This window comes from Chamaea fasciata, unplaced genomic scaffold, assembly GCF_029207755.1.
Source record: "Chamaea fasciata isolate MVZ Bird 193981 ecotype frontalis unplaced genomic scaffold, bChaFas1.0.hap1 SCAF_18, whole genome shotgun sequence".
NCBI lineage: Eukaryota > Metazoa > Chordata > Aves > Passeriformes > Sylviidae > Chamaea > Chamaea fasciata.
The window spans coordinates 11094643-11121095 of NW_027094103.1; the positions used below are offsets into that span (position 1 = coordinate 11094643).

The 26453-nt window shown below is 45.9% G+C and overlaps 2 protein-coding genes across 4 annotated transcripts in view; one reads left to right on the plus strand and one right to left on the minus strand.

The window, feature by feature from the left end:
• Positions 1-30: 30 nt before the first annotated feature.
• On the minus strand, positions 31-7208 carry P2RX4 (purinergic receptor P2X 4). Of its 2 annotated transcripts, XM_066199848.1 has the most exons (12): positions 7027-7208; positions 6335-6482; positions 4821-4892; positions 4654-4726; positions 4081-4177; positions 3850-3930; positions 3622-3763; positions 3149-3285; positions 1748-1841; positions 1598-1663; positions 1412-1507; positions 31-710 (listed from the first exon to the last, which is right to left on the minus strand). In XM_066199848.1, the coding sequence occupies exons 1-12, from the start codon at positions 7155-7157 to the stop codon at positions 678-680; spliced, it is 1170 nt and encodes a 389-aa protein (XP_066055945.1). In that variant the 5' UTR covers positions 7158-7208; the 3' UTR covers positions 31-677. The 2 variants fall into 2 exon arrangements, with proteins under 2 accessions (XP_066055945.1, XP_066055944.1); XM_066199847.1 differs by lacking the exon at positions 31-710 and having other exon boundaries at positions 1331-1507.
• A 10626-nt stretch (positions 7209-17834) lies between these two features.
• The window catches only part of IFT81 (intraflagellar transport 81), a 35843-nt gene continuing 27224 nt past the window's right edge, over positions 17835-26453 (plus strand). For both annotated transcript variants that reach the window (XM_066199827.1, XM_066199828.1), the window contains exons 1-7: positions 17835-18169; positions 19048-19151; positions 20247-20427; positions 23284-23373; positions 24405-24470; positions 24787-24897; positions 26125-26209. In XM_066199827.1, the coding sequence (XP_066055924.1) occupies positions 18026-18169; positions 19048-19151; positions 20247-20427; positions 23284-23373; positions 24405-24470; positions 24787-24897; positions 26125-26209 (781 nt within the window). In that variant the 5' untranslated portion in view covers positions 17835-18025. The remainder of the gene's footprint in view (positions 18170-19047; positions 19152-20246; positions 20428-23283; positions 23374-24404; positions 24471-24786; positions 24898-26124; positions 26210-26453) is intronic.

Here is a 26453-nt window from a genome sequence, read left to right on the forward strand (position 1 = left end):
AATGAACAGTCAAAACCCAGCTTGCAGAACTTCAAGGGGGCTGAAGGAAGGTAGTATTTTATTAAAGTAAATTTTAAAGTAATAGCATAAAAATTAGACAAAACAGAAAAAAAGTTCTGTAACCAGTAAGCCATTTATCATAGAAGAATGGAGCCAGACTCTGCTTTATCTTGGTCTGTGGCCACTGGGGCTTGGAGACTCAATTAAATAGTAGGTACAGGCTCAGCTAGTCTTCACAATCCTTCAGGGAAAGAAAAATGACAACAGCAAGGAGCTGCTGTCCAAAGGTCAGGCACCTCCTGGCAGTGGCCCTGTTCACTCTAAGGAAGAATCTGTGCCTATTGTCCTGTGCCCTCTGCTATCAATGAGCTCAGGGACAAGAGGACTGGCAAAATGATGAACTGTCCCTGCCCCAGGCTCAGCCAGTGCAGATGTCTGGCATAAAGCACAATTTCCCCTCTGTGCTAAGTGCAAATAATCTGGAAAGACAGCAGACAAGGAGCAGACCCAGTTCTCCCTGGGACTGGCTCCCAGGTAGTGAAGAGTAGTGACTGTGGTCCCTTTCTCAGTTTGGTTCCCCACTTCCTTCCAGCAAAGAGGGAGTGGTCTCATGGCAGGGTCAAGAAATGTTCCCAGCAGTGGTTTAGAGCAGCAGTTGGTCCTGCAGCACCAGGAGCTCAGGAGTTTGTTCCATATGTCTCACCAGCTACCTGCAAGGATCAGAGATTACAGTTCTCTGCCAGAAACTCTTCTTTCTCCCCCTTCCAATCACATAAAATCCTTTGCACAGGCAAGCTACTTCCTGTTACTCAGACTTTTCCAGTGGCACAAGGTGTTTTGATTGAGAAATCTGCCCTCTGCAGCCACACTTCCCACCAAGCACAGGGCTGTAGGGCTGAGCTCTGTCCTCAGCACCTACACCAGTAATTAACTACATCCTACTGACCGAACAGATTATTTGGACCCTGGAGGGAGCTGTAACTGTGGCTGTCAGCACCCTGGTCTCAGAAAATACCAACCCATTGAATGGGTTTTTTCACAACTGCAGGAACCCTAAAGGCCAAGAAAGAAGGATTTGATGGGAACAGGGCTGTTCCCTACAGCTCTTAGAAGGCAAATGCCAATGACTGCAACCCAAAAAGGGGGTGCAGCAGGAGCATGACAAGTTCTTGAACATATATTTTCCTTTCCAAGAGTGGTTGCCCAGGAAACATGACAATATTTGTTTCTAGTGCTCTTCCCTGCAACAGCTTTGAGGTAAAAATTAGCTTCTCTGATGAAGACAAAGTTTCCTGAGAACTGTGGTTCAAAATCCCCGTTTGATGTGGACTTTCTACATCCTGTTTCAGAATCGCTGCAGAGTCAGAGGAGGAAGCAATTCTGCCTTTAACCTGCCTTCGTTGATGCTTACCAGTTCATCATCCTCCACACATTTGTATTTCTTCTCCCGATAGTAGTATCTCTTCTTCATGCAATTCAGGACAACAATGTCACACAGCACTGTTGCCTAGTGGAGATTGAAAGAGTTTAAGACAATGATCCTCAGGAGTGAGGCACTAATCCAGAACTGACTCCAAGTGTAGACAGCGTCACTTACCACACCAAACAGCGCTAAGCCAGAGCCGATGTTAATCATGGTAGGAATTACATCAAATTTTCCTGCCTAGAAGACAGTCACAAGCCTGAGCATGCTTTTCAGCACCTCTGAAAGCTCTCACTACAACACCTCCAGGAACTGTCACCCTACCTTTCCAAACACCATGATATCAAAGCGGATACCATAAGCTTTGACAAGTGTCCGTGATTCAGTGCCATCACTATTCTTGTAGTATTTTGCAAACCTGCAGAAAAGATAGGTCAGAGCTTAGCTGGAAATTTTGAGGTTGCTTATGTGATCATGCAACATCCAGGTGTGTTCCCTATCCCAAGAGGATGGGCTGAACATTGGTACTTCCAGACACAAGCCCCGAGTGACGGAGATTTCATGCTGGCAAGCTCATATAGGAGAAAAGCCCAAAGCAGATGAATTCAGGACAACAGTGCGCACTATAAAATGAAGAAACTTGCAAGGCATAGGAAGGGGAGAAAGCTTTAGCAGGGGAGCAGGACTAACAGGAAGAAATCAAGCTACACGAGAGAGGCGGGCAGGCGGCTGCAGGGGACCAGGCAGCCGCGAGAGGGCAGGGCCGGGAGCACCGTGCAGCTCGGCCTGGCACACAAAGGCTGCTCCTGCTCCGTGTCCCGCACTGGGTGACACCATGCAAACGGCAGGGGAAAGGGGTGAGAACAAGTAAGAGATCAGACTTACTCCGCCACGTGGTTGACTAAGCCAGGAGGAAGCAGAAAAGAGGATGGAAGAGAAATGGAAGGATTGGTAAGGGGCCGTACCAGAGTCTGAAATTAGCAAGAGCATTTCAGATCCAGCTGTGATATCCTCCAGACGGTCCTGACACTGTGATACCTGCCGGCCGGGCACTTCCCAAACACACATTTGTGCTCTGCACAGCTCCTCACCAAATTCATCCAAGCTCCACCCCAAGATTCTCTGTGCTAAGCAAGATTTTGTGATTCTATAAATAACAGCCCTGAGCCGTGTTTCTTCACAAGCAGGAATCCTGCAAGCACCTTGGCAAGGTGGCCAATCCCTATCCTTACATTTAAGTCAGGATGCAACCAGCTGCCAGCTCTGTGCTGGTGTTTTGCTGAAATGCTGGACTTAGCTGTACTGGCCAGAAAGTTGTATGTGGTGGTGTATGCCAGGATACTCCTGGTGCAGATACAGTCTTCGACTGACAGAGCCACTTTCACAGGTTAGTTTTTCCCCCAAGGAGATTGAAGAACATGCTTCAGTCTCCCAACCCAGACAGTCAGTTGTCCCACTGCCACCCCATCGATCAAACAGCCACCAAAAACAGGTGGAAACATGACTCAGGCACTCTGACGCAATCAGTGGAGCTTCACTGCCCTCCCCCCTCCGCTGTGGTTTGCACACAGTGAGGATCCCACTTCCTCTGTCTTACAGCATCAAAAAAGCTCTCCAGGCTTTCTTCTGTTGCTCTCCAAGCACCATTGAAAGCCCCAAATTACCCCAACTGTCAGTGGCACATGGAGCTGCAAGGACACCAGGTGCCCTCCACAGCCACATTACCTGAAGTTGTAGCCAGGTGAGACGGTGTGGGCAGAGTCCTTGCTGTCGAGGCGCCGGAAGGAATATTTTGGCACACAGTGGGAAGCGGCTCTGTCCAGGTTGCAGTCCCAGTTGATCTGCAGGGCCATGACTCCACCCTGCCAAGTGGAGGAGAGGAGGTGATGGATAGTCCAAGTGCACAGCCAGCCCAGCACTAGGCTCTCTGCTGACCAGAACCTGATTTACTGGTTCTAATCCCTGGCTCAGTCCAACAGTCTTTTCTGTTGCTACAGAACCTTGCACATAACCCCATCCAAACAAAGCAAGGCCAATTATTTGTTAAGCAGAGTTGACTCCAGTCCCTCTGGCCAGAGCACTCTCCATCCTGCAGCTGATCTGTGTTCTGTGGCTCATAGCACGAGGCAGAAGGGACAACCCCCTACCACTCCTCTTCTAAAAACAGCTGAAGCCCAAGAGAAGGGTCTGCCAAATACCTCCACAGCCATTTCCTGGAAGTCCTGCCCTGCAGCTTCAACTATTTTCCTTAAGCGGAAGATAGGGCAGAAGGGATCTGTCTGGGCGTCATAGATGCAGTTCTTGAGGTAGGTGGAGTTGATAGTGGGGAGGATGTTTCGCCTACAGGAGAACAGAAAGAGAAGAGCTGTTGCATCCCCTTTACTGCCCACAAGACCAGATAGTGTCACGACCCTCTCACTATTTACTTGCTGAAGTTGAACTTGCGGTACCAGATGTTGTTCTTCACCAGAAGGGTGAAGTTCTCAGCTTCTCGCAGGAACGCTGGCCTACAAAACAACAGGGAAACACAAACAGAACTCTGCAGAGTCCTTGGTGCTCACCTTTACAGCTATTCCCAACAGCATCTCAGTGGGAGAAGCATCAGCTGTGTACCACAAGCCTGCTCTCAGGAGGGGCACTGTGAAGAGAGCACTCACTTGGGTATATGATAGTCATCCTCCACAGGGCACCATGCAAAGACTTCACAGGTCTTAATGCTGCTGTTGTATGGAACACACTCCCCAGTCTGGATGCCTGGAAAGACATGTGCATAGAGGTACTACTGAGCAAAACCAGGCAGTATTTGACCTGTGACATCCCCTCACTCCATTTGGTGAAACCAATTTTCCCAGAGGTGAAGTGCCACTACCAAACCCACATTATCTTCCACTGCATGTGTAATTTCAGAGAAAGAAGCATCAGGTGCTTTTCCTGAGTCAAATCCTCATCCATGTGAAATACTGCGTCAGGGACTAAAGGCCATGAAAAACCTTCACACTGTTTGCTAACTCACCAAAACCCACGTCTACCCAGCATCCACCCAAAACAGTCTAAGTTCATCTGGTCTAAGTCCACCAGAAGAAAAATCTGAGCTTCTCCGTCAGTTCTCTTACATGTGAGAGGAAGAGAAGGAGACTGAAGTGAAATGCTGCTTCCTTCACAGCAGGGAGTGCACAGCACAGAGGCACCACAACCCAGACTGAAAGGAGCCTTTGCAGCAGGTTTCTTACCGCTGCTGTGGGTGCTGACATATCCTGGAACACAGTCGTTCTTCTCTTTGCATTTTGTTTGATCATCTGGGAGCTGGAGAGGAACAATAGTTACATAAAGCTCTGAGAACTCTGTCCCCTGCACTCCCACCCACATAAGGCAGGATTAAAGCAGATTCTGCACCTACCTCTGGGCAGTGGCCTTGGCTCTGGTTCAGTGTGAGTATCAGATTAGTCATGACAAACACAGCATTCTCACCCTGAGCATGCAAAACAAGAAGGAAAATTAAGAGTGACAGTCTGCCAAGAGCATCCAAGGCACTGCACCAAACATTTTTGTTGACAGAGCCCAGGTGGCCCAGCAGAGGGGACTTGCTCTGGACACTGCTGGTGCAGTGCTAAAGGAGCAGATTCCTGCATATATTGCCTGGTGTTGTTGTGTTTAGCCAGACGAAGGACTGGGACTGGCAGCTCTTTCTGTCCTCCCACTCGGCCCAAAGTTCCTCATTCATATTGTGAAAACACAGCTCACACAGCTCCTCGAGGGAGTCGTAAGGCAGGAGCAGAAACAGAGCTCCAGCTGCAAGTCAGAGCACAACTCCCACACTTTCTTTTTGCAATATATCAGTTAGGAATTTGCCCAGTCCTGTTTCTTCAGGAAGCACTATTTTCATTACTTTACTTTCACTAGTTTCATATCTGTACAACTCAACAGATCTGTCATCTGCTTCCGCTCCACTGATACGCAAATATGACCACTCAGCCAAAATCTGACTAAATCTGTCTTTTTTTCTGCACCACATGTCATGCAGACAGAGGGACCCATGACCAGCAGCTTAGCTGTGCCTGTCCAGCCCGAAGGCCACCACATATGGCCCACACAGCACAGACTCCCACAGATAGAGTCAATCAGTAACTACAGCGATGTTTCCAGTTCAGTTCTGCATCAGGTGATTTGCAGGCTGTTCCTGTGGCTTCTGCCAACAACCTAACTCGGGGTTGTTTGCCTTGGAAAGCAGTAAAAAGATGACAGGTGGTCATTGTTGCAGCTTCTTCCTGATGCCTGCAAAGTTCTTCCTCCTCTGCCACGACCGGTGCTGTTGCAAGTCTTTGTGGGCACCATGGACAGTGGGATCTGTGCATCCTCAGAGAAGGAAAGGCTCCAAGGAAAACTTAGAGCCCATTTAAGTACCCAAAGGGGGCTTATAAAAAGGAGGGAGAGGGACTTTTTACAAAGGCAGATAGTGATAGGGTAAAAAGGGAACAGTTTTAAACTAAAAGAGGAGAGATTTAGAATAGATAATAGAATTCTTCACTCTGAGAGTGGAGAGGCCCTGGCACAGGCTGCCCAGAGAAGCTGTGGAATGCCTGGAATTGTTCAAGGCCAGGTTGGGCAGGGCTTGGAGTAACCTGAGATAGTGGCCCTGCCCACAGCAGAAGGGTGGAATGAGATTATCTTGGTTGCTTCCAAACCCAAACCATTCTATGATTCTCTACACAAGCACACACACAGACACACTTTTCTTGGAATAAGCCTCCCTAGGGCAGCTGCTCAGCATGATCTGTAACAAAGCAAAGCTGCTTCATTCTCTCATATCATGGTCATGCTGGAGCCAAAGTTGCTCCAGCTCCCAGTGGACTTTAGTAAAACAGTAGCTGTTTGTTAGAAAACCTTTTCTTTGCACATGAAAGTGATTGATACCTGAGGTGGGATGACATAGTCAGCTACATCCCAGATCCTGGGTCCCAAGGCAGGTGTGTTTGTCAATGTCACTCCCTTCACCTTCGTGGTTACAGAACTGACCACAGAGTCTGTTTCCTGGTAGCCCTTTTCCCACAGAAAAACCCACCTGAAAGAGAAGGATTGCAAGAAACAATTGATAAACACCATAAACAAGTTCAGGTTGGAATTTCTCCTTTTTCCACGTCACCTGAAAGGGCCATTCCAGACAGCTACACAGCATTTCCTTACAAAAGGGTCACCAGATTGGCGATCTCCTGTTTGATTGGGGGGGTGATATTTTTTATTGTCACACTGGTTTGCAGGGTCTAATTTGCTTTTATGCCAGCCCTGCTGGGGGAACGACAATCACCTCCCGAGACGGTCCCACTCCTGAGGGGCCCTTGGGCCATTCGCTTAAAAGCTGGATCTGATCCTTGTGGAGCCTTTTCCAAGTCAGAATATTCCGTGATCCCTCCACAACCCCAGTTCAGCGGTGTCCGTGCCGCCGTCCGGGGAGCTCGGCGCTGCCCTCAGCCCCTCAAGCCCTCAGAGAACCGGCCCCTGAGCGAGGGGCGGCTCCCGCCCTCAGCCCCGCGGGCTCCCAGCGCGGAGCCGCCGCTTCCCCTCAGAGCGGCCGCCCCGGGACAGCCGCGGCCCCGCCGCCCGCTCACCCGATCACATAGGCGAGGATGCCGAGCTGCACCGCGCGGTTGATGAGCCCCACTTTGCGGCTCCTTATCAGCACGATGCGCGGGGTGTCGTACTCGAAGAGAAAGGCGTGGATAGCCCCGCAGAACGCCATGGCGGCGGCCGGGAGGGAAGGGAAGGGAAGGGAAGGCGGCCGGCACGGAGCCGTCCCGGGCCCGGCCGCGGCTGCCGCAGCCCCACAGCGCCCCGAGCCGCCCGCCGCGCGCTCCCGCAGCCCCGGGGCCCGCAGCGGATCGCCCCAGGCCAATTTAGTAGAATGGTTAAGTGGAATTGACTCGAGTGCCGTGGCACCGGCGGCCACGGACTTTCCACGGCTGTTTTCACAGAATCACTGAACCCATTAGGGTGGAAAACACCTCTGAGATCATGGGGGCCAGCCTGTGACCGAACACCACGCTGTCAAACAGACCAGAGCACTGAGTGCAACGACAGTCTTGACTTAAACACTTCCAGGCTCGGTGACTCCAACACCTCCCTGGGCAGCCCGTTGCAATATCTAGTCACCCTTTCTGGGAAGAAATTCGTCCTAATTCTTCCTAATGTCCAACCTAAACCTACCCTGGCACAGCTTAAGTCAGTGCAAGGACCAAGTAACTGCCTGCAAAAGAGAGCAGAACGTACTGAAGTCTGTCACCTTCCCATCCACAATGACCAAATTCTTTATTTATCCTCTTGCAGGATTAATTTTTGCTTTAAAAGCAGGGATCTACCGCCTAGCTCATGTACCCTCCACCTCGTCCTGAGTCACCCAACACAGTCCTTATTGTAGAAACATCAACTATAACCCTCATAAGAGCAGGTAAATCATCAGGAAGAGATAGACTGACAGAGTGGCAGTGGGAATTTCAGGCAGTACAAAACTATTAAGACCCTTTAGTTCCGCTATATATTAGTAAAATGCTTAATTTTTTACAAAACCAGCCAAAAGAAGTGGGGAAAGGATAGGAATTTGAGTGAATATTCAGTGTAACTTTCAAAAGGAGAATTGGTTCATATGCTAGAACAGAAATGCATAAATGCCTATGGTAGTATTTTCCCACTCTAGATAGAAAAGATGCTCCAATATGAATATTAACACAATTAATGCATTTTTCAACTGAAGATATAAATACAAGTGGCATAATCTGCCAGCAGTATATCTTAAAATGTATGTGGAGAATGGAAATGGCAAACTGCTGGGTTAGCTCAGAAAGAACAAAGCTCCGTTGGAAGGAGTGCAGAACACACCTGTTACAATCCTTCTCACCTTGTTTCTACAAAAATAGAACATGTCTAAATATAACAAAAATAGAGAACAGAAAAGGTGTTGGAGCACAGGTTAATTTACCCTGAATTTGCTGCTCCTTGGATGTAATCTGGCCTTACACATCATAGCACAAAGCTACTCACACAAGTTCAGGGGGAGGGGGTGGGGGAGGCAAGGCCTGCTTGAAGCTAAGAGCAAACGGGGAGGCCAAAGTCCTACATTACAATTCCGATAAATATGAATGAAATGCCCAAAAATATTACACAAAAATGGTAAAAGTACTTTTCATTGTAATTCCTTGGTTTAAGCTAAAAAGAACAATACAAAGAAAACCCACTAGGTGTTTCAGAAAATGGTTTGTGTCACTGGAATCGCCTAAAATGAGCGTGTTTGTTCTGGCTGGACCATGGTGCCTTCAATGGTGAGTTATGAAACTCACTCAGCGGCCTCTTTCTAGAGCCTCACAATCCAGGGCTGCAGAAAGCTGACAAGGCTGGGGCAGGAAAATGCTCAGCACCACATTTTTTAGGTGATACATCTTTTGGGCTTCCTTCTTTCAGGGTCATGCTTTGAGGTGACTTCTGGCTTTCTTCAGGGTGCAATCAGGCAGCACCAGGTGCTGAAACCAATTCAGGTTGTGATGCGCTGCCCTTTCTTCCTTCAGCAAGAGCTGCTCATGGTGCTTCCGAGTTGGTTGGCATTTGCCACAGCAGCACCACTTTTGGCAGTCTGAGGAAGAAGCTCCTTGTCTAAGGGTTAGCCCCAGCTCATATTCTTCATGATGATGGTTCTCATGGGACTCACCAGTACACATCGGCTCAGACTCTTCATTTTCATGGTTCTCATTGGACTCACCAGTACACATTGGCTCAGATTCTTCATTTTCATTGTTCTCATTGGACTGGCTAGTGCAGCAGCTTGCCAGCAGCACGAAATTTCACGGTGTGGCTCTGCAACAAATCCCAACATAAATCGAAGAAAACAACATTTGCTGCTTCATCCAACCACTGAGAGAATTTTCAACAGGGATCCTCACCATTGGGTTCTGCACTTGACACAGCACAATAGGGATAATGATGATGGATCAGCAGATCTGGAGGAGGATTGTTTTTTTGTGTTGCCATCACCCACTCCAGTGAAACCGAAACGACACCTCACGAGTTGTTTCAACACCGACGCACTCCTGCGGGCATGTTCCCACCACAGGAAAGCAGCAATTTTTAGTTGACTCAAGAAAATCCATCCTCTGGTCACAGAGTGCCCATGCTCTGATAGCTTTAAAATCATATTATTCTAGACCAACTCTGAGCTCCTGAGCACACTTCAGCATTCTGGACATCAGCATTTTCCATGCTCTGAGCAGTAGAGAGTGGTGAGAATCATGGGAGCCTTAGCCAACTTCCAGCTTCTTATTCTATCAAACCCCTGACTTTCCTGGTGCACAGCTTCCATCAATAAGCAGTCACAGAGCACTCCACTGGGGAGCATCCAGAACCCAATCCAAAGATCTTCTGGAAAAGGTGTAAACACCAGTCCTTCTGCCAGCTAAGCCAACAACAGTGCCCTGCCTCAGGCAGAAATGAACAATCCAAAATAAAAGAACCTTCTTGCCAACATGCAATTGTTCAGCTCCTGCCATAACTAACAGGAAGGAAAAGGAGGTCTCCTGTGTAGTTTGTGAGATTTACCTTTCAGAGGAATTTGGTCAATGAAGACAATCATGGGTGTAACTAAAGGCCAACATTGCTACCTCAGTATCTCAACCACATGGCAGAGCTTCCTGGGCTCTGACCTTGGCATTGTTCTGGTAGAAAAGAAACACTCAGCTTTGCTTTTTAGTCATTCCTCCATTTTTTTCTTCTTGCCAATGGAACTTGTGAAGGAACTTTATGCATCAGAGGTTTGGACCAAACCTCTCATCCATTATTTTTGGTGCCTGTAATGACCCACTCCTGGCATGTTAGAGGAAGGTTAGGGAAGAAGGCAGAATGTGTCAACTGTGCAATGTAATTGAAAGCAAAACTCCCTCTTTTACATCCCAGCAGGAGCCTACACAGGGTGACATTTCAAAATGACTGGCAGCCACTGAAACTTTATAACAAACCCTTAGGATTTCATTAACTCAGGAAGCTCATGCATATCTTTCCCGGATACTGTATGAACAATTACAGCCTTCCTGTTGTTGGACAAAGCCTGTTTCAGATCATAACTCTGTCCACATGGGAAGGGAATGGAATTTGCTCTCAAGTGCTGAAAAACTTCAGCAGAAGGAGCTGTAGGAGGCATTGTGGGCACTGGAGGGCACCTGGCAGTGGAAAAAACTGCTCTGTTTCTGCAGAAAACCCCAATTTAGGGAGAAGATGAGATATAAATGTAGAAACTTATATGTATCTTATATTTTATACATATGGGCTTGTAAATGAGCTAATGAAAGTGCTCATTGACCTAGTTTCTTATGCATATATTTCAAAACTGGCTGAGAGGAACTAAAATGCATGACAATTCGCTCCCTTAGAGAATCAATTCCATCATTTCAGTTGAAGTAAAATAGTTAATCTTTTTTGTCATTCTTTGGCTGCTACAGACTAGGAATAAAACATTTTTTTCTTGGATATTGTACAGTCACAGGGTTACAACAAAAGATGACTACGAGGCCCTTCCATTCTACTCTGGGTCACAGCAGCATTGTTCCATGGAGTCTTTCTCCTCCAGTTTTCTTATTTAACTTTGAAATTGAGGTTTTCATGATCTATGTAGGAAGGATGAAGAGATCGTTCTTTGGTCTGAGGAGGATCCCAGCCTGCAGCACAAAGCACAGACAACCAATCTACCCCACGGAGAACTGGAAGCAACCTCACTGTGATAAATGAACCCACAGAGAACTTCCACATCTTCTCTCTTTGCAGAAGAAAACCCCACATTAGGAAACTTTTTTTTCCCCTTTATTTCAGTCCCTGATTAAAGCTCTCTTACGTTGATGCGTTTTCCTTGACATTTGAATTAATGAGCCAAATGTCTCCAGTGAATTCAGGATGAGCCTGGGACACCTAAAGCTGTTTCTATGGCAGCTGCATGATGGTACAAACTGGAGGCTGTGACTTCACTGCAGCATCATACAGCAGGGCAGCTTGGTAGAAGTCAATTGTTTGGGTATTATAATGAGTGTTAACAGTGTGGCTGTGAAGGGAAGAGCTGGCTTACATACATGAGGTCTTTAAGTGCCTAGGCAGAGGGAGTACTTTAAAATTTCAGGACGTTGTCAATGAATTTTTCTTTCAACACAAAAAAACCCCAAAAACTAGATATGTCTTTCACTTACTTAGGGAGGTTCTCCACAGATTCCACTGGGAACCCCTGACCTCACAGTTTTTTAACAGTTGAATTATAATTCACACATTGTCCTGTTTGAATTCTCGTAAAGAAACAAGCTCTTACTCAAGGGGTTTTTGCCACTTAGAGACAATTTCAACCTGTCCTCCTCAAATGTAAGATAGGGAACTTGACATTTCAGATTGTTGCAGCTTTCTATAGGAGGAAGCTGCAGAAGGAACTACCCAAACCATGGTCCTGCCACACCTCATCAATCCTTATTTAGCACTTTGCTTAGGTCAACAAGTGCTTGTCATTGTTTGGGCTAAGGGTGAAGTAATTTCCTTCACAATTTTATATGAAGTTTCATATCTGGATCTGGTGATAGATTGAGAAATCAAGTGTTTCAGCTGGAAGTTTAATTCAACAACATGAGCCAGTTGAAGTAGGATGTAAAAGCCAACAGAAAAATCTGAATTCTGAATATTGAACTGACATTAACTGAAGACTTGCCTGCATTGGTACAGTGTATTCTGCTGTATCCCACATCCTGTTGCTTTTGTGAGGCACTTTCTTCACACTGGTACTTAGTGAGCTGTTAACATTGTCCTCTCCTGTCAGAGTCTGTGAGAAATGGCTAGACAACTGTCTGGACAAAACAGAGAAGACAAATAAGCCTATAAGAATAAAATGTGTCAGCTTCTTTGTATCATTCTTGAACAAAACACACTCCAAGATAAAAGTCAAATGGACATTTTCAAGTAGGTGAGAGAATTTTTGAGTGAGACACATCAGCTGGATCAAACTCTGCCTTGGTTTCACTTTCACAACTTTTGGCTGTGAATTGATGTACACAAGAAGAGAATTTTTATTTTCCCCATCCTATATGACGCAGACAACATGAGGTGACATCTTGACCCTTCAGATGCCATTTGAGAAAGAGGAATTATCTCCGTCGGACCTTGATGTCATCCAAAAACATTCCCCCATGCTGTGTTGCTGTGAACCTAGACTTTGACTTCTCCTGTCACAAATGGTAGTGTCCTGTCCATGTTGTTTTTCTTTAAAAGACCCTAAAAGCCACTGCCTTTAATTTTTCAGAGTGACTATTTTTGTGCCTTATGCTGATTGCTTCAAAAATGTTGGGCCTAACATTTTTACTTTCTCATGAATTGAATGTGTCAAGGAGGAAGGACACCTCTGTTCTAAAGCTGACAGGAATGTCACCCAGCTCATCTAACTCATAAAAGCACTGTCAAGTTTGAAAAACTATTGTATGTTCAGAAGATACTTTCTACATTACATAAAAGTGATATAAAAGGCTTGCTTTGAAAAACAAGCCACAAGCACTTGCACCAACTGAGGTTAACAACAGACTTTTCTGGATGGAGATAAAAAGAGAATCCGAAGAACAGAAATACAAAGCAACTGATCAACGCTCCTTTATTTATATCCTTTATTTTGACAGCATTTCAGCCTTTTCCTCCCGGAGAACAGTGCTTTGGGATAACAATGTTGTTGGAAAGTGGCAGTGGGAACCCAGCTCTGAGCAGCAGATGGTGGGCATAGAACCTTAGTAAGGCCGCTTGGGTTTCCTGCAGACTGGATCCTCGGTGCGATTGGGATCAGAGTGCGCAATGTCCTGGCCTGCTGCCCTCCCAGGAGAATGAAACCAACTCCACAGAGCTCGGCAGACTTTGTTCAGCAAACTTATCACTGAGAACAGCCCTTGCTTGGCAGCACAGAGCAAAATTTGCCCTTTAGAGGCAATCAATTATGGCATATTCCTAAAACATCTTATTGTTCTTGGAATCTGCTGCAAGGGGTGACTTGCCATTTCATCTGACCTTGAACAGGAGGCTCTAATCTCAGAAACACTGGTGTAAACCTGAGACTAATCTGTGGATTTATTTTGGATTTTTTGGACAAGAAACAAAACCAGGCAGCATGGCAAGAAACAAAACTGAGTGTTTTCTAGAGGAAGCTTAGTTAATTCTGCCCAACCAACCCCTCCTTGTTAAATAACATCCTATGCCACACTCCCCCCTCAGAATTCCCACAACCACATCCACCCTCCAAGGTGGTCTAACACCAGATCAATGGTCTTGTTTGCTGCCATGGCATCATCTCTCCTCAGGACTACAGAAGTAATGCTGGGACAACTGGGGCTAAATGGATGAAAACCAGCATCAGGCCAAGCTCCTTCTGGGCCTGAATCTCCACCCCCAACACTTCACACCAGTGCAAAGAAGGTGCAATGCTCTTCTGGGCTGGGCAGGCACACAGCACCCACTCCACAGGGCTGGCAGTGCCAGGAGAGGTGCAGGACAGTGGTAAAGTGGGGTCATCAATGGGCACAGAGATCTCCAGCTTCTTATCTCATATTGCTTGGGACACCATTCTACCTGGTCTCAGTCTGGTTTTGCATCAGGTGCTGGGATCAAAAAGGAGTGGTGAAGTCCCTGCTCCTCTCAGCAGAGCCAGTCCATGGCACATACCTTGGCTGTGCCTCTCCTGCTGCACGGGGTCACACAAAGCTGCAGCTGCTCCGTGTGCTCTGAGCCAACCGTGGGCATCTGCTCCAGGGGGCAGGGAGAGGTGTGAGGGCACCACTGACAGTGTACACACAGGAGGTGGGGCTGGAAAGGTGCTGAGCTCTCAAGGTCCGACCTGTAAATCCCAGGCTCAGAGTCTGAAAGACACAAGTTTGGATCAGAATCCATTAGACCCAGATTTAAAGTACCAGGTTCCTCCCTTGTGCAGCTGAAGACTCTGGTAAAGGCACAAAATATACAAACCCTACAGATCTATTGTTTTTCTTCCAATCCTTTAGTAGTTTAAATGACTTACAACTGTAGACACGACAAAACATTCAGAACCAGACAGACTTCTTGGCTGTTGGTATTGTCTTAAATGCCTCAGCTCACCGGAACAAGCCAATTCTACACAAACAGGCTTAGTTTTTTAAGACGTCTGTGATCACTCCTTAGGCTTTAGCTGACCACAGTACAGCTGCAAGTGGGAACCAGAAACAGGCTGGGGATGCATTTAGGTACTAGAATAGCCACAAAGAAATTAATTTTTAATACAACACAGACCTACGTGTACATACAGCACAATATATTCAATAACAGAAACAAACAAACAAACAGGAGGGGTCAGATTGCTTGAGCAAAGCAGAAATGTCGTCTCCTCTTCCTAAATGCTCTTGTTTTCACACTAACATCTTCCATCTGTTTGGGATCTGACCTCAGCAGCCCGGCCGGACGCGTTCATCCTCTTGTCTGTGATGTTGCCATATAAGGTGATCTCTCTTCCACCGGGGAGCAGGATTCTCATTTGCTCAGGTTTCGTCCCACTCGGATTTGCTGCTGTCTGTGGTCGAGCTCTGTCACAACTTCGCTCGGCAGCATCTGCACAGCAGTGGCTGTAAAGGGAGGGGAAAGTCAGGAGGGAGCAGTGAAGTTGTGCCTGCAGATCCAGAGAGCTCTGGATTGTTTATTTCCGTTCTCTTTCCTCCACAAGTTACCTCTGCAGGATGTCTTTGCAATAAGAAGCTTCCACAAGCCTTTCCCAAGCTAAACAAAAGACAAATTCTATCCAGGGAACTGTAGGATGGAACTGTAGGGCTGAACTCTTATGACAACTCTCACGTCAAACTTTCCTTCAACATCTGCATCACTCTCCATGCAAACTAATTTGGGACTGTGGAAAATGCCCCCAGAATTATACAACAAATATACTGGAACATTTGGCCCTCCAGTCTGTAAGACTTGACTCAGATAGCACATCACCCAAACTAAGATAACTTAAGGCAAGTTAAGCATAAACAAATCTCAGCTGCTTCCTGTAATATTTACCCAAGGCTGGACTGAGAGCTTATAGTCTCTTTCATGTCTGTGAAGATTCTCTTGTGATAAAGAGGTCAAGGCACTGAGATTTTTTTTCTTTTGGGCAGTAACTTTGAATATTCAGACAGCACTGCAGCCTGTAAATACCAAGCAGCAGGGGGGCAGCCAGGAGCCTGCACGTATGGAGAACACAAAACTGGTGGAAGAAAGGATCATGATAACATAAAACTTTAAGGATGACATGGGATCTCTCCCATTTTTCCCAAGTTGGAAAGTCCCACAAAACTGGGCTCCAATGTGTGGTTTTGCTCCTGCCTCCAAACACTTGAGCTGTCAAACATGTCAACAAATTCAGCCAGTCCACAATGTCTGATCATGGAGGTCTCCTTTCCCAGAGTCAGAATAATCAGACTCCATGGGTTTCCATCCCACCATCTCTTTTTCTTCTTATCTTGTCATTCTCTAAAGTTTTCATCCTTCCTGTTCTTTGACGTTACAGAGACATGAGAAGAGGGGAATGGTCCTTTCCTTCTGGGAATGTGAGGATTGGAATAGTCTTAATATAAAGCAAAATCTCAGAGCAGCAACCTCCCAGTGCACCCAGCCCAGATCCCTCTCCACCCTCACCACAACTGCCTTCCCCTCAGCACTGAGGGAGAAATAATGTGTATCAATGTTTACAGAAATGGTGTTTCTCCAGGATTAAATGATGGGGAACTCACAGGCACCTCCATCAGAAATACCATTCTCATCTGCTCTCTCTGTGTTCTACATGCTCAAAATACTCATCAGAGAAAACAGTAACTGATACCAGGAAAGCATGACAAGGGAAAGCAGATCTCTTCTGGGAACCTGTAGGTAAATACGATTCCTAAAGGTCAGTATATGGAGTGAAAGCACAAAGGAAACATGATCTGGTTTTAAAGTTCAAATCCGGGAGTCAGGAGACTTGGATTATATTCCTGGCTCTAACATGACTCTCATGCCCAACCACAGGGCACCCATCCATCCCTTTTGTCACTTCATTTAACCAGTTAACATCTAGGACACCAATCAGTGCCACTTCTCAGCCTTCCCGTGAAGACCAATAAATTTAATGAAGTTATTGTATGAAGCGTTTTCTGTTTCTCAGAAGGAAGAGGAGCTAATCTAAGATAGTCGCAGTGCTTAGAATTGCAAAGTATTACATTTATGGTTGCTACTTACTGAGTCAAATTCTGCAGTGATTTACAACCTGTGCACTTCAATTGGCACCAATTTTACATGACTCACTGCATATTTTAATCCATCATCTGGGGACTCACATGGGATTCTAAGACTATCCAAGAACCTAATTGAAATTGCAGAGAGGCTCCAAAATCTAACTATTTCAGGCCTAAGCATGGATTTTGAAGGATCTGCGAGAACAAACTTGCAGACTGAGAGATTCCATGAGCAAGTTTGACTTTAATTTATAGCCCGGTTCAGATTGTTTGGTGTTTTTGAAGCTGCTGTCCTTGTTTCAGATTTATGCACTACATATTTATTGCTGCTTTGAGGCACGCTGACAACTGATGTTCAGACTCGAGGACATAAATTTGCCATTTGCCCCAGATGAAGCCTGGGCCCAGGACTGGCTGTTCCTGTTCCACACGGATCCCCTGTGCACCTTCCCATTTCAAAGGAATTAAGTAACCATTCACCTGACACGTACATCAGCCACACTTGACATCCCCTTTGTGCTGTCAAAGGCTGCCAGAAATCTTAACTGGGTAACTGCAGCAATCTGTTTGTACATCTCCTACACATGCGACAACAACCTCCCTCAGAAGGAGCCGCAGAGCCGAGTTTATCCTCCAGAGGCTGAATCTCGGACCTATTTCTGCCGCTCCTCGCACTTTTTCTGTGAAGGGGCCCCACGAGAGGCTTGCCCTGTGCCGTGTCCGCCTCAGCCGCAATTCCCGGGCTGTTCGCGGCGGGAAGGGGACGGGACGGGGCTGCGTTTTCCCGCAGGGGGCAGCGGGAAGGACTGACCGGGACGTGCTGTGGGGACACCGGGAGGGCTCCCAGTGCGGCGGGCGGCCCCAGCTGGCTGTGAGGGCAGCGATCCCCGATCCGCCAGAAGAGCTCGGTGCCGGTGCCGGTGCCGGTGCCGGTCCCCTCACAGCTCGGCCCCGCCCCCTCATGACCAGACCACGCCCCTTCATTATAGGACCCCGCCCCACCAATATAGGTCACGCCTCCTCCAGACCAGACCACGCCCCCTCATATCCCGATTCCGGCCCGGTTGGCGCCGCTCGGCGGTAACGCCGGAAGTGACGCCACGCCCGTATCCTGGCAACCGTCCCCGCGGTAACGGCGCGCGCGAGGCTCCGGTGGAGGCCTCCCCGCTCCCGGCCCGATCCGGGCCCCGAGCCCGCAGCCCCCGCCAGGGCCCGGCCCGGGCTCCCGAGCCCGCAGCCCCCGCCAGGGCCCGGCCCGACCCCCAGTCCCGGCGCTGAGGGGCGGCCGGACCCGGTCACCGCCCCCCCGGCATCTGCTGGGCCTTCTCTGCAGAAGTTTTCCCGGGACACAGTTATGGGTGACCAAATCCAGTTCATTGTCGAGAAGCTCAATCAGGAGCCCTTCAGGAAGAACTACAATTTGATCTCGTTTGACTCCCTGGAGCCGCTGCAGCTGCTGCAGCTGCTCAGTGATGTTCTGGGGGAGATTGACCCGAAGGTAAGGAGGGCACTCAGAGGTGCTCAGATCTCCTGAGGTGCCTTGACACGGGAATTTGCTTTTATTTAGGTCTGGCTCAGTATAATCCTGCGGCGTGTTTGTGTCACCAAATGAACCTTGTATGAATCTTCCAGGAAATAAATGTGCCTGGCAAGAATCCTTCCTCCCTGTCTGAGTGCTCTTGGCAAACCAGCAAATGTTTCTTGGGGCAGGGCAGCAGCATCCCTGTTCCCCAGAGGCTGATGACGATGTTTTTCCTGTGAAATTAAGGCTACAGATCTTGGTTCATACTGACAATCAAAGTCAGGCTGTGTCTTGCACACACCCAGGGCAGGAGCTGATCAAGAACTGAACCTCACAAGCGTGCTGTTGCAATGGAAATCATATCCCGCTCCTTGGAGGCTGCCAAAAGTGTGTGTGAGATGAGGAGGGACCATTCATACACCTGGGGTATGGATACCTGTGCCTTGGAGTGCCGGGTGATCCGACGGCCTGGGAGGATGTGGTCAGTGTGACTGCACAGAGGAGATCCCACGAGCAGGGAGAAGGCATCCCTGGAGTAAATTGACCTGAATACTCATGTTGCAAGAAAATCCATTAGAAGAGAATTGAAGTTTGGTGATTTAAGGGATGTTCTGTACAGAGCATCTCCACTATCGTCTGGTAAATTAACAAAGTCAATTCTTTCAACGTTGCTAAATAATTAACATCACTTGGACAAGCAAGTTTATAAAAATAATTGATGATAGTTAATATAGTGTTATCCTAATAATTAGTAATTAATTCTTAAATCGATTGCTTTATAATAGTTACAATAACTTCTACTATATGAATAATAATAAAGAATAAATACTTATTTAATTTTAAAACCCGTTTAGCATGCTGTGGACATCAGAGAGGAGCTGCCAGAACAAACAGCTAAAAGAATGCTGAATCTCCTTGGAATCCTCAAATACAAACCTCCAGGGACTGTGTCAGACCTGTGAGTACCTTTTTTTTGCCTACGAATCACGTTAAAACATCTTTTTTAGGTTATGTGATACCGACCTTTAGTTCAGGTGAGCACTGCTCCAATGTCCCCATGGATGATGGGTTGGGATTCCAAGTGTGGCTCCAGGTGGGCGCTGTTCCCGTGTCCCTTTGGATGTTTTGGGGTCCCATTTGGGCGCTGTTCCCGTGTCCCTGTGGATGTTTTGGGGTCCCATTTGGGCGCTGTTCCCGTGTCCCTGTGGATGTTTTGGGGTCCCATTTGGGCGCTGTTCCCGTGTCCCTGTGGATGTTTTGGGGTTCCAGGTGTGGCTCCAGGTGCCCGCACCTGCGTAGGTGCAGTGGCGACTCCGGCCGGTAGAGGGCGCCGCACGCCCGGCCCGGCCCGGCCCGGCCCGGCCCCGGTCCCGTCTCACCTGTGCCAGGTGATCCCAAATCCCGCGCTCCTTCCGCTCTGCTGGCATCCCTCAAGGCTGTCACAGGAAACGAGGAGTTGTCGCTGCTGGCTTTATCCTGTTACAGGGTTTTTATCTGACTCAGGGTAGAAGAATTGGGAGCCTGAACTGCAGACTTCCAGCTCAGAATGGGTTGGGTTGGAAGGGATCTGAAGATCATCCAACCTGCTGCCATGGGCAGGGACACCTTCCATTATCCCAGGTTGCTCAGAGCTCCATCCAACCTGGCCTTGAACACTTCTAGGGATCCAGGGGCAACCACAGCTTGTCTGGGCACCCTGTGCCAGGGTCTCACCACCCTCACAGGGAGGAATTGCTTCCTGATATCTGATCCAATCCTGCCCTCTGTCATTGTGAGGCCATTCCCATTGGTATGGCATTCAAAGCCCTGGTAAAATGTTCCTCTCCATCTCCATTTTGTGCTTCCTTCAGGTTCTGGAATGTGCAAATCCCTCAGCTTTCTCTTTTCCAGGCTAATCAAACCCAAACCTCATCATGAGCGTTTGCTCTTCTAACAGCATTACAAAAACCATTAGGCAAGTGGAGAAGGAACGTCAGAACATAGCAGATCTTTTTCTCCAAGCATTCTTTTGTTTGAGATTTATTGGCATTTTCTCCTGGTTGGTTCCGTACAGGAGTGCTTTTCGCCAAGGGCTGGTTACTGGAAGCAAAGCTGTAATTCATCCTGTCTTACATTGGCTTCTTCAGAGGACCAATGAACTCAGGACAAGAGCTTACCTGGCACGTTTCTTAGTGAAACTGGAAGTGCCAGCAGAGTTCCTGCAGGATGATACTGTGGCTGACTTCAACAAACAGGTACCATTTCTCATGAATGCCAACGTTTTAGGTTAATTAAAGTGCCAGTGGGAGGAGGGATAAACGAATCAGGGAGTTGATGCTGGCATACATGTTCAAGTGAGTTATGTTAAAAGCTTGTTGGAATCAAGGATAAGCAAAGATTCATAATACAAAGTTGATGTCTTGACCACTTTTCTTCCAATAACCCTGATATTATGTCTTAATAAGTAGCATTGAATTAAAAGGCTTTAAGCCCATTAAGCACTGGGTGCCAAATAATGTTCAGAGCCATGTTGGCTTAGACAGACTTTTAGTTCTTAATTTTTGAACAGCTCTGGGTTTTTTTCTATTAATTATGACCTGGATATTTTGAACTTTATGAAATTGCCACTTCAAACAGAAAATGTTATGACCAAAAGTCGATGTCTCCTAATTGTCCATTGATTGTATTTTTATCATGATAGTCCTTTGATAGTATTTGATGCCTAATATTTGTATGAGCCTTACTCCACTTTTGCTTTAACCAGTTATTTTTCGTGAATAAGGAAAAGATTTCTTTTTCTTTGTGCTTTATTATGTTCCCACTTCTTTTGTGAGCATTAGATGTTGATTTTAGATAGTCAGACTTGGTGGGTTTGAAATGTAAAACTTGAAGTGAATCAAAGTTTGGGGTTTATTATCTGAGGTACATATTTACTTAATTTTTTTCCCAGTTTTCTGTGCCTTTTGTTCTGTAAAACCACAGTGGGTTTGAGTGTTTGCAAGAGGTAACTTGATCTATTAACTCTGCACCAGCAAAGCTGAACAGTCTGACTGAGGCTTGACTAAGCCTTTTATTTTTTTGTTACCTCTAACAATATTGGATTTATACCTTGAAATAACTCAGCAGAAGTAGCAGAGAGAGAAAGGAATGCAGATTGTATGTTTTGTTCAGTGTGTCACAGTCTTAATGTGTATAAATATCCACCTCCATAATTTCCATTACGTAAGATGTGTTCCTTTTTGGGATGCAGTAATAGAACCATCTTATTAAACTAATACCCGGCTGATTAATTCAAAGCCGAAGCTGGGGTAATAGAATGCCTTACTGCAATATAACATGACACTGCAAATATTTAGATACTAATGAATTAAACAATTAGCCTGAATTATTTAGATACGGTCTTGCAATGGTGTCTTTTAAGGAAAATTTCAAAAATGAGAGTTTGGACCCCTTGTAACACCTTATTATGAGTGTGTAGAATCGAGCAAAAATGAACTTTTGTAAATAACTTCTAGAAGATACTCAGCAAACCTGCCACCTCCCCAGCTGTTTTGTGATTTAGATATTGGATTGCCTGCAATCTATAATTTAAGAAATAAGCAACTTCAGGCATTAATCTCATTGTTCAGGCTTCAGTGCTTTGCTCCCAGGTGCCAGAGATCTGTCTTTCCATACAGGAACCTGGGTCTTTTTTTGGTCATTTGAGTGTGTCCCTTATTTCAGGTGCACCCAAAGGGAAAAGTGAGAACCTTCATTTGTTACAATCCATCAAAATCTGCTCTGCCTTGTTTGAATCCTGCCATTGGCCTTGAAATTTCATGTTCCAATGAGGAAAAGTCTTATGGAACTCCTCTTTTGGCAGAGGTAGAGACACACAAAGGAAAACTCTTGGACACCAGCAGTGGGAATGCAGTTGCTCAGACACCGCCTGCTCATTTTCATTTTTGTTAAAGGACTTCCAGAGTGCATAATAGGTATCATGGAAGCCAGCTGGGTTTTACTCTTGCATTTTGTAACTTGTTCCTCCTCGTCCAGACTGTGCATTCCTTGTCACACCTTTATTTGCCACTTAATCCAGCTCATTATGATTTTATCTTCTTCTCCTTAGCCATTTTATTGCTATTTTTTTAATTCCCCCCAGCTTGTCAGTGTGTGCTTGATACTGAAGCAACCAGAACTGAGCAGAGCACTCTGGATGCTGCTTCCCCAGGGTTTTATAGCATGGAGTTGCTGCTTCACTGCTCAGGGCTCTGATGCCTTTGTTTGAACTGGCCTTTGCTGTTGCCATTTGGTATTCACCTTTCATATCAACTGCTCTTTCCAGGAAGTAAAAAATGACTTGATACTCTCCTTTTAGATTTTTCCATCTCACTGAAGGGTTGTTTCTGTGGAGATTATCTTTCCTTATACCTCAGCTCGTGTTTCTCCGAGTTGAATCTAAATTTATTTCCTCTCCATATTTCTAAACTCTTGCTGTCCCCTGTTATTTCTCTACCCACACAGACTTTCACACTGCCTCTCAGTTTAAGATTCCTGGTGGGCAAAGTACTGGTGTGGAAGTAGCACACTGTCTCCTTGTCTCTGAGTGCTGAGCTGCATCTATCAATCTCTGGGATGTTCTGAGGGTTATGCAACGTGGCCCAGCCATTTCTCACGTGTTCACTCAGCCCTGCTCTTGGGCCACTCTGGAGACTCAAGCCCCATTGCTTCCATCAAAAGTGTTGTTAGAGCCAACTCTTCCTTTTGGGGCTGATACATTTCTATATGTGGTATACACAGAGGTATAGTAAGAGAGATTAATTTGTTAATTTGTCCCTCTTGGTTGGCATCTTATCTTCCTGTTTTGCAAATACACTGTGTATTACAAAAGGTGAAAATACTGGGGAAATTGTGAAGTTCTGATTGTCTCTTCAAATGGAAGATAATGCACTGTGATTTTTTCATTTCTGCTTTATAAGTTGACAGGCTTTTGCAATGAGAAAATTCCTTTTTATGTTGTTCTCACCATATTTCTATGTCTACATTTACTGTCTCAGTAGTAAAACACTGTGTTGATCTGAAAATCCTTAGACACAGAGCTCATCCTGCACAATTTCCATTTCATTTCACAGTATGAGGAACTCATGGAAGCATTTAAAAACCTACATAAGGAGCACGAGCAGCTGAAAATATCTGGTTTATCAACTGCAGAAATAAGAAGGGTAAACAAACTCCACAATTTTTTTATTTAGTTGGTTTTTTTTTTGCACGTCAGTTCCATGTTGGTTGTGGACAATGTGAGAGCCATGGAGGCCAGAGCTGGTGGGCGCTGCAGCTGCCTCTTGTCACTGCTCTCTGTTGGCAAACACAAAGTCCTCACTCGTGTTTAGAGCTGAGCTTTCTGGAGCAGATTGGGGAACGAGGCTGCCAAGACTCTGTGCAGCATGATTTCCAAATATTAGAACTCCATTTCCTCTGAGTGCAGACTGATACAGAGCCTTTTGCTTTCCTGATAGTGGCTAATAATTCCAGAGGGTGTTGAATGAATTAAGAGCTTAAGTCAACAGAAATGATGACCCCACGTGACTCAAGTGTTAAGGAGAAATATTTGCTCTGTTTCAGCGAAATAATTAAGCTTGTGTACAGCTTTCCAGTGGACACACAGACAAGGCAGGCAAATGTTGAGATAAGGTCTACTCATAGTTATCAATCTGTGGAGTCCTGCTGTTGTAAAATAGGACTAAAGGAGAATAATAATAATAATAATCAGATACATGTTTCAGCACTAGAAAATGTTTCTTCTAAGACAGTTTTAATACAAAAAGTGGCAGCAGACATCGCTCATAGGCAACTTCATGCAAATTGGTCTGCCAGGAAGTAGGTAATGCTGGTGACATTAAGAACATATGTCAGACTGCATCAGATGTTGAATTCATGCTGATTCGTTCCTTGGTGGTTTCTGTTTGTTTTTATTTTGGAGAAATCCACCTGCTTTTATTTTAAATGTTCACATTAATACTCAGGGATGCAGATGAAGAATGTTAGCATAAAGAGAGTGGGAACTGTGGGGGAAGTAAGAGAGAAGAGAGATTGGAATCCTGGATGTTTGATCATAGATCAATAAAATTATAACCGCCTCCGTGTATTCAGGGAAGAATTCTGATTTTCATATTAATTTGAAGAGAATTTTGTCCAATCCAATAGACATGGGAAATAAATTAATATTTCTTTATCTGTTTTTCTTGCTTTTTAGGACATCAGTGCAATGGAAGAAGAGAAAGATCAACTGGCCAAAAGAGTAGAGCGTCTTAAGAAGAGGGTAATAAGAGAAGTAACTCCTACATTTCAGTGTTATAATCCTTGGCCTGCAACTCCGATTTTGGAATGCAAACAAGGATTAAGATAAACACACTGTATGTCTAGGAAGGAATCAAGTAACTAATTGACCTTCAGGGAATCTCCCCAGGCGTTGATCCAGAGCTTTTAAGACTCTCAAGTCCAGTACTTTGCTGTCATTTCTGAGTAGTAACGTGTATGGAAGGGAAGTGCTAAGTGGGCTTGTGAGACATATGATCTCTTTAATGTATTTCTCAGCTATCTGACAGCAACATGCACTATTTATCTGCTTGCTGTAGGTGGAGACAGTACAAAATCATCAACGGATGCTTGAAATAGCAAGACAGCTTCGCTTAGAGAAAGAGAGAGAAGAATCTCTGGCTCAACAGAAACAAGAACAAAAAAGTCAGGTACTGGCATAACAACATACCTGTTAAATAAAGAGTTGTTGCTGTTTGGGAATCGTGCATTTTAGAAATACATCAGGGGCAACAGTAGCTGGGAGAGTTTCTCCCAGCCCCAGAAAATTAAATCCCATTTAAAAGATTTTAAAGGAAGAGGCTTGACCCTGCAAGTTTTGAACACCACAGTGAAGGTACTTGGCTGCCTCAGCTCCCACTGACATCATCCTTTAGCATTCCCAGGAAATGTTCCATGACTTACTGCTGGAGCACCCAAAGGGAACTCTTCGTATTTATGGTAGTGAGCAAATGTTTCCTTGGTTTGATTTCTATCTTTGTGATCTGGATGAAGATTTCAGGGGCTGAGTAACACAGCAAGTACCTCATCCTTTTCCTGGGTGGGAGCAATATGTATGCAGGAGCAGCCTTGGGATTTAAGCCCCTGAATTTGGGAAACATGATGTCCTGAGAAGCCCTGGGAGCAGTTGACATCCAAGTGTAAGGGTGGGTTTCATTATTCTCCTGTGTTGTCAAAACAAGATACTCCAAGAGATTCCAGTGCCATTTTGTTACACTCTCTCACCAGATTCTGTAGCCTGAATTTTGACACTATTAAAATGGGAAAACCCCCTCAGATTTCTTATATTGCAGCCTTTGTTTGATGTGGGATCAATGGGAATCAGTGGCTCTCAGGCTGTTGGGCCTTTGCCCGAGCCCGAGTAAGATCACAATTAAAATGAATGTGATGTCCAGTTAATTCCAGTTCTAATACACATCTAAGTCACAAAAATGCAAATCAGCTGGGGCTTGTTTGGCAGGAAGCTTTCCAGACTGCTCTTGGGAAGGACAGTGGATTGCTGTGACAACTCAGCTGCATTGCAGGACAAGGAGAGTTATCTGCTGCAATCCTGATTCCTGCTGCCTTTTGTTGTTGTTGTTGTAGTAATGCTCAAGCCACTCGTGTTTTTGGTTGAAAATTGTCGGATGAATTTCTGCCATCAGAAAAAATTGGGAGAACAAGAACACTCTTCTCAATTAACAGGAGGGAATATCAAGTAAACCCAGGCCAAGTGTTGAAAATTTGGTCTGGCACATTCCCTTGTGAAACAGAAAATCACCAGACGTTAGAGCTGCCATGTTTTGTGTGTGGGGTTCTTTTGGGGCTCTGTTGGTTTGGTTGTGTGCACGTGGATTTCCAAGGAATGACCCTGTGTGTGTCCAATTGTCTCTCCAAAGTTGTTCCATGCAGAGGAGAGGCTGCAGAGGGCCCAGGTCCAGCTGAAGGAGATGCAGCACATGGTGGCAGATTCCAAACCAGAAAGTGAGTAGGGCTTTACCTGTTGCATCCTAGGTTAGTGTGGTGCAAAACATGCCATAGAATGGTAGGTTAATAAAATAAATTACTTCCAAAATGATAGAATCTGACTACTTCTCAATTTAAATTTAGTAAACCAAGCCATTGTCCTACTCTTTCAAGAACACTTACTATTTCAGTTGCATCACACAACTGCTTTGGCAACACTTCTGAGTTAAAGGATTTTTCTCAGTCACCACCTCGTAGCATT

Excerpts from the sequence above, each read along its gene's own strand:
- P2RX4 (XM_066199847.1), bottom strand. The coding sequence starts at position 7,157 with ATGGCGTTCTGCGGGGCTATCCACGCCTTTCTCTTCGAGTACGACACC. Across the intron at positions 4,178-4,653 it reads TGTCAGCACCCACAGCAGCG|GCATCCAGACTGGGGAGTGT; the intron begins GTAAGAAACCTG and ends ATGTCTTTCCAG. Across the intron at positions 3,286-3,621 it reads TCCAGGAAATGGCTGTGGAG|GGTGGAGTCATGGCCCTGCA; the intron begins GTATTTGGCAGA and ends TCCACTTGGCAG.